Consider the following 13,017-nt stretch of genomic DNA (forward strand, 5'->3'; position numbering starts at 1 on the left):
TCTCACAGACCTGTTAGTTTTTCTTTAAGAATCCCCCACTGTTCTCCACTCATTACCTGTATTAACTGCACCTGTTTGAACTCGTTACCTGTATGAAAGACACCTGTCCACACACTCACCCAAACAGACTCCAACCTCTCCACAATGGCCAAGACCAGAGAACTGTGTGATAAAATTGTAGACCTGCACAAGGCTGGGATGGGTTACAGGACAATAGGCAAGCAGCTTGGTGAGAAGGCAACAACTGTTGGCGCAATTATTAGAAAATGGAAGAAGTTCAAGATGACGGTCAAACACCCTCGGTCTGGGGCTCCATGCAAGATCTCACCTCGTGGGGCATCAATGATCATGAGGAAGGTGAGGGATCAGCCCAGAACTACATGGCAGGACCTGGTCAATGACCTGAAGAGAGCTGGGACCACAGTCTCAAAGAAAACCATTAGTAACACACTACGCCGTCATGGATTAAAATCCTGCAGCGCACGCAAGGTCCCCCTGCTCAAGCCAGCGCATGTCCAGGCCCGTCTGAAGTTTGCCAATGACCATCTGGATGATCCAGAGGAGGAATGGGAGAAGGTCATGTGGTCTGATGAGACAAAAATAGAGCTTTTTGGTCTAAACTCCACTCGCCGTGTTTTGGAGGAAGAAGAAGGATGAGTACAACCTCAAGAACACCATCCCAACCGTGAAGCATGGAGGTAGAAACATCATTCTTTGGGGATGCTTTTCTGCAAAGGGGACAGGACGACTGCACCGTATTGAGGGGAGGATGGATGGGGCCATGTATCGCAAGATCTTGGCCAACAACCTCCTTCCCTCAGTAAGAGCATTGAAGATGGGTCATGGCTGGGTCTTCCAGCACGACAATGACCCGAAACACACAGCCAGGGCAACTAAGAAGTGGCTCCGTAAGAAGCATCTCAAGGTCCTGGAGTGACCTAGCCAGTCTCCAGTCCGGAACCCAATAGAAAATCTGTGGAGGGAGCTGAAAGTCCCTATTGCCCAGTGACAGCCCCGAAACCTGAAGGATCTGGAGAAGGTCTGTATGGAGGAGTGGGCCAAAATCCCTGCTGCAGTGTGTGCAAACCTGGTTAAGAACTACAGGAAACGTATGATCTCTGTAATTGCAAACAAAAATTTCTGTACCAAATATTAAGTTCTGCTTTTCTGATGTATCAAATACTTATGTCATGCAATAAAATGCTAATTAATTACTTAAAAATCATACAATGAGATTTTCTGGATTTTTGTTTTAGATTCCGTCTCTCTCAGTTGAAGTGTACCTATGATAAAAATACAGACCTCTACATGCTTTGTAAGTAGGAAACCTGCAAAATCGGCAGTGTATCAAATACATGTTCGCCCCACTGTATATATATATACACTGCTACAAAAAAAATGAAGGGAACACCAAAATAACACATTCTAGATCTGAATGAAATATTTTTATTAAATACTTTTTTCTTTACATAGTTGAATGTGCTGACAACAAAATCACACAAAAATGATCAATGGAAATCAAATGTATCAACCCATGGAGGTCTGGATTTGGAGTCACACTCAAAATTAAAGTGGAAAACCACACTACAGGCTGATCCAACTTTGATGTAATGTCCTTAAAACAAGTCAAAATGAGGCTCAGTAGTGTGTGTGGCCTCCACGTGCCTGTATTGACCTCCCTACAACGCCTTGGCATGCTCCTGATGAGATGGCGGATGGTCTCCTGAGGGATCTCCTCCCAGACCTGGACTAAAGCATCCGCCAACTCCTGGACAGTCTGTGGTGGATGGAGCGAGACATGATGTCCCAGATGTGCTCAATTGGATTCAGGTCTGGGGAACGGGCGGGCCAGTCCATAGCATCAATGCCTTCCTCTTGCAGGAACTGCTGACACACTCCAGCCACATGAGGTCTAGCATTGTCTTGCATTAGGAGGAACCCAGGGCCAACCGCACCAGCATATGGTCTCACAAGAGGTCTGAGGATCTCATCTCGGTACCTAATGGCAGTCAGGCTACCTCTGGCGAGCACATGGAAGGCTGTGCGGCCCCCCAAAGAAATACCACCCACACCATGACTGACACACTGCCAAACCGGTCATGCTGGAGGATGTTGCAGGCAGCAGAACGTTCTCCATGGCGTCTCCAGACTCTGTCACGTCTGTCACATGTGCTCAGTGTGAACCTGCTTTCATCTGTGAAGAGCAAAGGGCGCCAGTGGCCAATTTACCAATCTTGGTGTTCTCTGTGTTGGGCTGTAAGCACAACCCCCACCTGTGGATGTCGGGCCCTCATACCACCCTCATGGAGTCTGTTTCTGACCGTTTGAGCAGACCCATGCACATTTGTGGCCTGCTGGAGGTCATTTTGCAGGGCTCTGGCAGTGCTCCTCCTTGCACAAAGGCGGAGGTAGCGGTCCTGCTGCTGGGTTGTTGCCCTCCTACGGCCTCCTCCACGTCTCCTGATGTACTGGCCTGTCTCCTGGTAGCGCCTCCATGCTCTGGACACTACGCTGACAGACACAGCAAACATTCATGCCACAGCTCGCATTGATGTGCCATCCTGGATGAGCTGCACTACCTGAGCCACTTGTGTGGGTTGTAGACTCCGTCTCATGCTACCACTAGAGTGAAAGCACCGCCAGCATTCAAAAGTGACCAAAACATCAGCCAGGAAGCATTGGAACTGAGAAGGTGTCTATGGTCACCACCTGCAGAACCACTCTTTTATTGGGGGTGTCTTGCTAATTGCCTATAATTTCCACCTGTTGTCTATTACATTTGCATGTATTCCAACAGCATGTCTATGCATGTCTATTCCAACAGCATATGAAATTTATTGTCAATCAGTGTGATTGAATTGGAGTTACATTGTGTTGTTTAAGTGTTCCCTTTATTTTTTTTAGCAGTATATATATATATATATATATATATATATATATATATATATATTTGCTTTCATTTAGCAGATGCTCTTATCAGATACAGATATATCACCTTGTAGGCTCGGGGATTCGCACCAGCGACCTTCCAGTTAGTGGCTCAACGCTCTTAACTGCTAGGCTGCCTGCCATCATGCAAAGATGAAAAACACATTCTTTAAAATAACTACTTTAATCAAGTTATAAGCGTGCAGCACATAAAAGCTATTCAATGAAATAGTTGTCACAATTTTGTCATCACACAGCTCATCCAATAACATCCATATCAGTGAGAGGGGGGTTTGGTTTGTGTATCATCTTTCTGCTGTCTGAAATGGCACAGGAATACTGTCCACACCAGCGTGATGCCACCCACAAACACTGTACGAGCAACTGGGGGAACCAGGGAGAAATTCAATGCCTGAGAGAGAGAGAGAGAGAGAGAGACATAGAGAGAAAGAGAGAGAGAAAGAGAGAGAGAGAGAGAGAGAGAGATGGGGAGAGATAGAGAGAGAGAGACATAGAGAGAGACATAGAGAGAAAGAGAGAAAGAGAGAGAGAAAGAGAGAGAGAAAGAGAGAGAGAGAGAGAGAGAGATGGGGAGAGATAGAGAGGGGGAGAGAGAGAGAGATCAGTGTGTGTGTGTGTGTGTGTGTATGCATATAATGTGTATTGTTTCTACCTGCATTGTTGACCAGTACACCACTCCAGTCTGTCATACACAACAAAAGAGAGGGAGACAGAGAGACCATTAATGTGGTTGTGGTGACCTAGACTTTGCTCTCTTCCTTCAGCAACTAATTCATGCTCTGCATCCTTACCTTGTATGAAGTCCAGAATTTCTCCCTCCAGTTTTCCAATGGGTCCTCTTTGTTTTCTAATACACTAAGACCTTAAAAAGAGTAACTCATATTATAGAACAATGTTTAAGTCTTACACATTGAAAGTTATATCACACCAACACACACGTGTAGCACTTGGGGATGTGTGAAACTTACTCCTCACACACACACACACACACACACACACACACACACACACACACACACACACACACACACACACACACACACACACACACACACACACACACACACACACACACACACACACACACACACACACACACACACACACACACACACACACACACCTACCTATGAAGAAGGCACTGATAGTAGCGGGGGCAGCAACCAGTTGATCCAGCACTACCTTCCCTGACACCCTTTTGGCCCCTCCCCCTGGCAACATCCTCTCCAGCCCCTTCAGCCAATGGTAGTTGAAATTGGCATGGAAACAGAAGCCAACAAAGGCCACTCGAGCGGTCTGGGACCAGTCAATATCAGCCCATGTTGTGACACTTTTAGTACCAGTGGAAATATTGGTTCCCTCCATGTTAAGCTTGGCCCCCTCTGAGTCATCGATGGTGTGTGTTCCCTCGTCTGTGTTTAATCCTCCACTCTGTTTCCCTCCAAGCATGCTTTGCTGTATGAGGTCCGCGGATGCGAACAGGGTTGTGTATCCGACCACATTGCTGATGTAGGGGTGGGCCTTAAACAAGGCCCAGGCTCGACTCATGGTTACTGGTGAATTCAGGGGAGAAACAAAGTGTTAACATTATGGAATAAGAAAGAAAACATTCCTTATAACTAATGAATTATATTTCACTTACTTATAGGCTATCAGCATCACAAGCTAGATTCACTGATCATTTTATTTTGGATAAAAGTGGACTTTTGATTTCATTACATTATATTTTCTAAGGTCCCACCCAACCCTCAAATCCAGTGGGCTATGATAGATAAATTAAACAAAATAACCTTGTTGTTTTGCCTTGTCAAATTGAACCCTGACTCCTTGCTTTAGACAAAGAGAGAGACAACTTACTTTACAACTTAGCTGTCTCATCCACCGCTTGGAACACAGCAGTGGCAGAGGCACAAGATTCACAGTGCTTGCTGCTGGAGGACACGGAAGGGTGGGTCAATGGAATTCTCAGCCAATAAGAGGCAGGTTCTCAGAGGTCAGAGAGGTCTGCTTGGCTGGTCAAAGTTCTGTCAGAGGGAGTGTGATAAGGCTTTACCTAGTAGCCTTCATTTGCAATGAAAGCATGTGAGAAAAGCACAGATGGGGAAAGCAGGAGGGAGAGTGAATGGATACATGGAGGAAAAGAGCTAGAGGGATACAGAATGTAGTGTTTAGAACATGAATTAGACAGATCTGATGAATAGCAAGAGTTGTCATACTGATACAATACCACCAATCAACCTAAATACAGTATAACTACAGTGCTACTACCACTATGCTTCTAAAGTAGCCTACTGTACTAGCCTATTAAATGCAGGACATTTGACTGATGCGCTCAGATCGTGTGTTTATAACTGACTTTGGTGGGAGAATGGTATTACGTTTCTCAACACATTCCCATTCATTGCCATAGCCATGTGTATGTGGCCACTTGCTGCAAAACTGCCAATAGTGACAACAAAGATCCACACTCCTACTCTTTACTGCTGGAAAAGGGTTATGGGTGATGTCACTTACCAAAGTAATGGTCCACAGTATAAGTCAGCAAATCTATACCAACATGCCGTTTCTCAAAGGCAGAGTAGACCCTGGTCTCACGCATGTGGCTGCACTAAAAATAGATGCCACTCCTGAAGCCACACTTCCCTCCTTTGGTTACATGTGGTAAGTTGAATTTACAATGATAAGCACAGTGTATATATTTAAAGGAATAGTTCACCCCAAACTCCCAATTACATGGAATAAGATGGTGGCAATCATTTCCGCTCCCACTTTGGGATGGAGGCCTATAGATTTTTCCTATTTGAAATAACACACACACACTACCCGTTATTCAGTTATGCGGTGAGGATAGTCTATTCATTCCGCTGTGCTGCCATAGATATGTAAAATAGAGTGCTAGGGCAGACCTCTGCAGAACCTAAAGGGCAATGTGCCATTAGCAACCACCTCAGCTCTGAGCTCAGAAAATGTGATAATGAACAGCTTGTTAAGTACCTCAACTGGTGCGTTGTGTCTTTCAGTAGTTAACAAGCTGCCTTTAGTGTTCCTCACAATGGAGATGTGCGCCTACGCTTCTACAAGCAGTTGACTTCTCAGATAATTGCCCTCTTTCTTGTCTCTGTCTCTCATCCCTCACTTCCCCAGCCACTCTTCATTTGTCGGGCTGCTCTGTCTCAGAGCAGGGGATTGATGTGTGACGTTCAGCATTGACTCATTGAGACACATACACACACACAGACACACACACACAATCAACCACGAAACCCCACCTCTCTCCATCTGTACCTCAACCTCTCTTTCTGACACATTATTGGGAGTCAGTCTACAGAGCTAGAGATAGCCACAGCAGTGCCAAGGTGAGTTTTCTTTGTGTTGTTCTATATTGTAGAATAGTTTTTGTTTAATAAGTGGTTTTGATGGTCCAGCTTGTTGGAGCATGATGCTGGCATCCCGAATGTTATGGGTTTGATTCCTGCATGAACCGTTATTCTGTCTGCTAAATGACCATTTTTTAATCATTCCAATTACACCTTGGACATCATTTTCCCTGGAAATAGTCGGCTGGACCAATTATTAGAGGGTTTTGGTTATTGTTTTAAACCAATGTAATAGCTGAACAATTATGGGATATACCCTAATACGTTACAGGAGTGCCCAGCCCACTTGTGTGGGTTTTGTTTCTGTAGGTCAGTTTAAGACTCAGTGAAGTTGTTGTAGTTTCACAATTATGGCAACAGATTTCATGTCTAATGCAGGTTGACATGTTTGTTGTTGTTGCATTGCGGTGTTCCACTGAAAATGTGAAAGTGAATAATTCTAACTTAGACATTGTAGTTAGGCCTTCAAGATTACACTACGAGTTTCCCACATTTCAATGGTTCTGTTACAAGTCATATCTACTGCCACTTCTAGTGGTATATGCTCCCATATGGTGGGAAGCTCACAAGAAATGTCTTTGGACTTATGGAAACTCATATTTGACCTTATCCCCCTCTCCTAATGTTGATACCTCTGTTACCCCTCCCACCTCATCCTTCTCTCTCACCACATCCCCGATTAATACCCCAGACCTGTTACTCCTCTCTTCCCTTCCCCTCCTTCTAGCCATGCGTCCATCCAACTCTGTGACCTTTGAACCCAGGGTGGAGCGAGGTGTTCCCTGGGGTCGCGACCTCTTTACCTTTGTGACATCAGCAGCAGGCCACATGATGCGGACACTCCAGAGACCAAGGAAGAACAGGCCATCCAAACGTCAAGTCAACCACCGGCGCTTCCTACACAACATGATCCAGAGGTGTGTGTGTACAGTGTTTCTGGTGAGAGTGAATATAAGATGCCTTAAACTGAAATGTTATACTGCCCCTTCTCTCAAACAGGAAGTTTGCAGAGATAGAGGCAGCCAATCACCAGCTTGTGTCTGTCCTCTTCTCAACGGAGGTAGCAAATAGCGACACACCTTCCCCATCACGACAGCCAATAACCACTGACCAATCTAACAGCACCTCTAAAGAAGGTATTCTCTCTTTAATTATCCAGGTGACTTGATGCATAAATTAAGCAAACTGGGCTCCTCTGATGTTTATACTTATCTTCACCTTTTGTCCTTTCTCCTCCCTCTGAATGAACCCCCATGTTGACTCAGACTCCCCTCCAGCTCCTGTAAGTGCAGAAGCAGACCTTTCCCTTTGTTCACATGAAACTGAAGCCCTTGCAACAGAACAGAAAGACCCTGGAGTCCAATGGAGGAGACTCAACCCCAAACATCTCCAAATGGACCAGTCCAACAGCAACACTCCAAGTAAAGGAACATACCAAATGACTCATAAACAGTGGGGCAGAACAGAAAATCAAACTGACTATAGATCATCCATAACATCAGAGAAAACCATTGTCTTAGAACAAGAGGAGGAACACTTTCACACAGAACCCTTCAGTTGTGATGTCACTTCAGAGGAGAGCCTTTATAGCTGGATAGACAGCATTAGAGAGAAATATGAAACACAACTCAGACACGACTCAAATTCAAATATCACGGCCCTACCTCTAAACTTGGATACCTCAACTTTCAACCCAACACCCCTCTCTCCCGGACTCTCCCCCCTGTCCCTAGATTCCTGTGATTTTGGGGTCACAACGGTCGCAGACAACTCCGCTTGCTTCCAGTCCCAAAACAATATGTCAGACAGTGACACAGTGGAGAGCCAGAGAATGGACATGTTGAGCCTGTGGGACTCAGAGGTTGAACCACAGAATGATGGGGATCCGCCAGCCCATCTAGAGACCATCTGGGGGTATCCTGGTGATGAGAGGAGCCTAGGTGATAAGGCACACGTTGATGACATCACGTATCTGAACCAATCCGAAGGTTTCATAGAGAAGTTGATGCTCCACACCAGCAGCAGCAGGAGTGACGGTAGATCTGAGATGGAGAGGATTGACTGTGATGGAGGGCAGTATGAATACGGATCTGGATACGGATGTTCTATCGATCCAGTAACAGCCATAAGAGACTTCATTAGTGGCCAGGGCAGCTCACAGTGTATGTTGGAGAGTGCTGTGGGAAGACAAGGTACAGATAGGCAGTTCACCTGTTTAAATATTAACCCAAACCAACTGTCCACCTCTGTAGGCTACCATTGTGACTTCCCAGACCCCAACATCCTTCAGAGGTCTTGTCCCCAACAAGATGGTACCTTCTCATTGGTGAATGATGATATGAATCAGAGTTGTATTCCCTTTGAGGGAGTGGCCAGATCCTTCCCGGCCCCAGTTCACACCCCTCATCCACATCAGGTTCTGACCCCGCCCCTGGAAGATGACTGGCTGTTCACTGATATCATGGGGGCCCATCAGTGTGAGTAGTGGATCCCGCTACTGCCCAAATTCGCTGCAGTGCCACTAAAAAGGGGGAATGATACTTCACCTTATAAATGATCTATTGTGGTTTGACTGTATTACTGTATTCACTTCTTTATGTGTGTAATGTTAACTTATTGATAAATGGTGAAACATAATTAAATAAGTCAGTGTTAGTCTCTCCTTACATTCAATTACAGTAAATGTGTACATGTCACTGAGTGTTCACCAAACCAATTAACAAATTGAAACACACAAAATGTCAAAACCAACAACATATATTAAAGTTCACCCCAGTCAGATATGTTTTATAATTACAGCATCATCAACAAAAAATGGATAATAAACAACACATTTCCAAAATGTTCCATTTCCACAGAAGCCATAAAAGAAAGAAAACAAAATAATATAATAATTATAACACCTTTGAAAAAGCACCGGTCTCTACAGAGGCACAGACACTTCAGTTCTCTGATCACATTCCAGGGGTCAGCCTTCAACCTTTAACCTCAAACCAACCGTCCTACTACTTCCCCTGAAGACCAAACCTAGATAGTTTAAAATGTAGTGATCTTAATTTTCACAACTTTAAAGTGACAGTTTGCATCCAAATAACATTTAAAACATCTGCTCAGATCTTTGACAAATCAGTTAGATTTACATATAACATCTGCATCATCTCCAGAGAGATGGGACTGACTGTGAACCAATGCCAGCCATTGATACTGCCGGAGTCTGCCCTCTATTGGTGCATATGTAAAGTGCAGCATTTACAGTAACTTACAAAAAAAGTACATTTTGCCAAATAAATCACATGAAGAGGAAGAAAAAAAAGACCAAATACATGTCGTCATTTTTTCTGTAATCAAATACTAATAGAACTCATTGTTAATTCAAAGATCCCATGTCCTCATTAGGCTGCTAGTTCTGAAGATCTGACTGTTTCTATAGTACCGTCATGAAAATGATCCAAAGGGATCTTGGCTTTGCTCTCCACTGTGTCAAGCTTGACATTATATAATGATGGGGAACTGTAACTTTGCTCTCCACTGTGTCAAGCTTGACATGAGATAATGATGGGGAACTGTAACTTTGCTCTCCACTGTGTCAAGCTTGACATGAGATAATGATGGGGAACTGTAACTTTGCTCTCCACTGTGTCAAGCTTGACATGAGATAATGATGGGGAACTGTAACTTTGCTCTCCACTGTGTCAAGCTTGACATGAGATAATGATGGGGAACTGTAACTTTGCTCTCCACTGTGTCAAGCTTGACATTATATAATGATGGGGAACTGTAACTTTGCTCTCCACTGTGTCAAGCTTGACATGAGATAATGATGGGGAACTGTAACTTTGCTCTCCACTGTGTCAAGCTCTGACATGTGATAATGATGGGGAACTGTAACTTTGCTCTCCACTGTGTCAAGCTTGACATGAGATAATGATGGGGAACTGTAACTTTGCTCTCCACTGTGTCAAGCTCTGACATGTGATAATGATGGGGAACTGTAACTTTTCTCTCCACTGTGTCAAGTTGACATGAGATAATGATGGGGAACTGTAACTTTGCTCTCCACTGTGTCAAGCTCTGACATGTGATAATGATGGGGAACTGTAACTTTGCTCTCCACTGTGTCAAGCTTGACATGAGATAATGATGGGGAACTGTAACTTTGCTCTTTAAACAACCTTTTAGTTGTTCAACCCTGCATGCGTTTCAAGGGGAATGTCCTAGTCTTATGTGGAGGGAGGTAAATACTCTTCCTTGTACAAGAGCAGACAACCGGGAGACTATGCGGCCAATGCTATAATCAATGGAATGCACCGCCATGCAAATACGTAGTGTTTAACTAGACTGAGCAGCGAAACGTCCCTATGTCAAGGTGTCTGTAAGAACAGTATGTGGACAGGATATTTATTCTCTGTACAGACTTCTGCTGTGTCAGGCAGAGAGGTTCTGGGGCTGAGAGGAGTTCAAATACAAAACAATATACACTAACAAAAAGTCTTTGCACTTGTTAAACTTGAATGAATGGTGAATGTTGTTGGAGATTAAAGGGGGCGGGGCATGTATCCTCTAAAACCATATCTTCTAACTGGCTAGAAATCTCCCTGTCTGTCACTTAATGAAAAGACAACATTTTGGAAGATTCGACACCTTATGACTTCCGCAAAAACACTATTATGATATAAGGGGAGGGAAGCCTGGAGCGTTACTGTTCTAGAATGATCTTTTCAGAAATTCTGGGTAGAAACAGGGTTTTCTTGGTGCTTCATAGGACAGATCTGAAGACAATGAACCCAACAGAAGTTGCTGGAAAAAGTCCTCCACTTTGGTGTGTTATTCCAGAGGGTAGTTCTATGGATGACAGTGGAAATTCCTCCAACCAGTCTCCGCCCTACTACTCTACTTGAATCTATTCTATTCTACTACGTATACAATAAGTCCCTTTTCTCATCCATACGCCCACCATTTGGTTAAACACAAAAGCTTTGTTCCATAAATATATTACACAATGAATGAATAAAAAAAAACAATATTACAATGTACAATATGTCTGTTTGATAAACACAAAAGATATGGATGCTTATGATATGTTGAGAATGACTAGCAGTCTCAAAACACCAACATTACGTCCTCCATTTTCACATGTTCCTGTTCTGTGTAAGAGATTCCAGTGTCCTGCTCCACAGGTGAGTTCTGATGTAGTGTTGGTTACTGTCTTAAATGTCTGTCACCTCTCTGTCCAATATATTTCCAGTGCATTCCCTACTAACCAAGACCTACAAACCTCCCTAACACTGTCAAATAGAACAACCAATACCCCATCCAGGAATTATTCAACAACACAAGTCTACATAGATAGACAGATGTTGTTAACCACAATCCACCTAGTAATTGTGATTCTGTTCGTAACCTCTCTCTATTGCCATGGTTACAGTATGTGTGAGGCCCTGCCTTCCTTTCCATCAGTGCCAGTGACACCATACCAGTATGTCATCTACCAATGATATGTCTGAACAGACTCAAAACTATACAAAAAACAACCAGCGCCAATAAATAATGGAGGATTTTGCTCATATTCAGACTGATATAAATGACATAGATTCAACTGCCTGTATTTATAAGAAGAGATATGTTAAAGACTTAAAGAAACTATCAACCTACTGTATCTGTCCACTGTATCTATCAACCTACTGTATCTATCTACTGTATCTATCAACCTACTGTATCTATCTACTGTATCTATCAACCTACTGTATCTATCAACCTACTGTATCTATCTACTGTATCTATCAACATACTGTATCTATCTACTGTATCTATCTACCTACTGTATACCTACCTATGCAATCCATTGGCCTAACTACAGTAACTACGTATCTGTCTCAATCCAAAAAGGTCCATGAATGTCTAGATAACCCAGATCAGAGCACAGGACCGAAGACAGACTGCATGGTTTGTTTTGCAATAGTGTTTGATGCAACTGCAACAACATGTTTGGTTGTCATCGCTTCTCATGACAAAAGATAGCAACATTTCATCATCTTATGACAATCATAAGATGGATTGATAAGGTCTACGATGATGCCGGTGTTTATGCCCTAGCCAGTTTCACCAGTATGTGTGATGATGGAGTGAAATATCAGCAGTCTTTTTCTATAGAAACTTGCCGCTGGCTTCATTCTTCATTGTACATACAACAGCAAGGTTGATTATCATTTTTCATTTTTTCTCTCTCACTTAACCCTCTTCCCTGATTGATATTTCCCCCATAAATGACCTAATTCAAACTACAAACAAATTAGTAATATATCCTAAAATACTTCACAGACATTCTGTTTGTTTTCTAAAATATTTTAAAAAATAATAACTTGGCCTTAAATTGAAATTGAAGTGAGAGAGAGAGAAAGATGAGCAACTCATGGGAGCTTCTCCCAGGCTTGTTAAAAGACAGAAGAGCATATCAGCTGTCTTTCACACTAGCAGTCAATGAGCGATGACCTTTTCCAGGACCCACAGAGGGACTACATACATAGAAACATGAATCAGTCCCCTGTGTGTGTGTGTGTGTGTGTGTCTGTTTGTGTGTGTATGTGTGCATGTGTGTGTGCGTGTGTGCATGTGTGTGTGTGTGTACGCATGTGTGTACACATGTGTGTGTTTCTCTAGTCTTGCAAAATGTCTTCTCAAACATGCAGATTGT

The 13,017-nt window shown here is 43.4% G+C and overlaps 1 protein-coding gene across 2 annotated transcripts; it reads right to left on the minus strand.

The window, feature by feature from the left end:
- Window positions 1-2,988: 2,988 nt before the first annotated feature.
- Window positions 2,989-5,611, minus strand: LOC127915282 (mpv17-like protein). 2 transcript variants are annotated; one of them, XM_052495099.1, is made up of 6 exons: window positions 5,464-5,611; window positions 4,807-4,973; window positions 4,077-4,502; window positions 3,741-3,811; window positions 3,602-3,631; window positions 2,989-3,340 (listed from the first exon to the last, which is right to left on the minus strand). In XM_052495099.1, exons 3-6 carry the CDS (start codon window positions 4,495-4,497, stop codon window positions 3,206-3,208), a joined length of 657 nt encoding a protein of 218 aa, XP_052351059.1. In that variant the 5' UTR covers window positions 4,498-4,502; window positions 4,807-4,973; window positions 5,464-5,611; the 3' UTR covers window positions 2,989-3,205. The 2 variants fall into 2 exon arrangements, with proteins under 2 accessions (XP_052351059.1, XP_052351060.1); XM_052495100.1 differs by having other exon boundaries at window positions 4,807-5,010; window positions 5,464-5,548.
- Between the last annotated feature and the right edge of the window lie 7,406 nt (window positions 5,612-13,017).

This window comes from Oncorhynchus keta, chromosome 34 (genome assembly GCF_023373465.1).
Source record: "Oncorhynchus keta strain PuntledgeMale-10-30-2019 chromosome 34, Oket_V2, whole genome shotgun sequence".
NCBI lineage: Eukaryota > Metazoa > Chordata > Actinopteri > Salmoniformes > Salmonidae > Oncorhynchus > Oncorhynchus keta.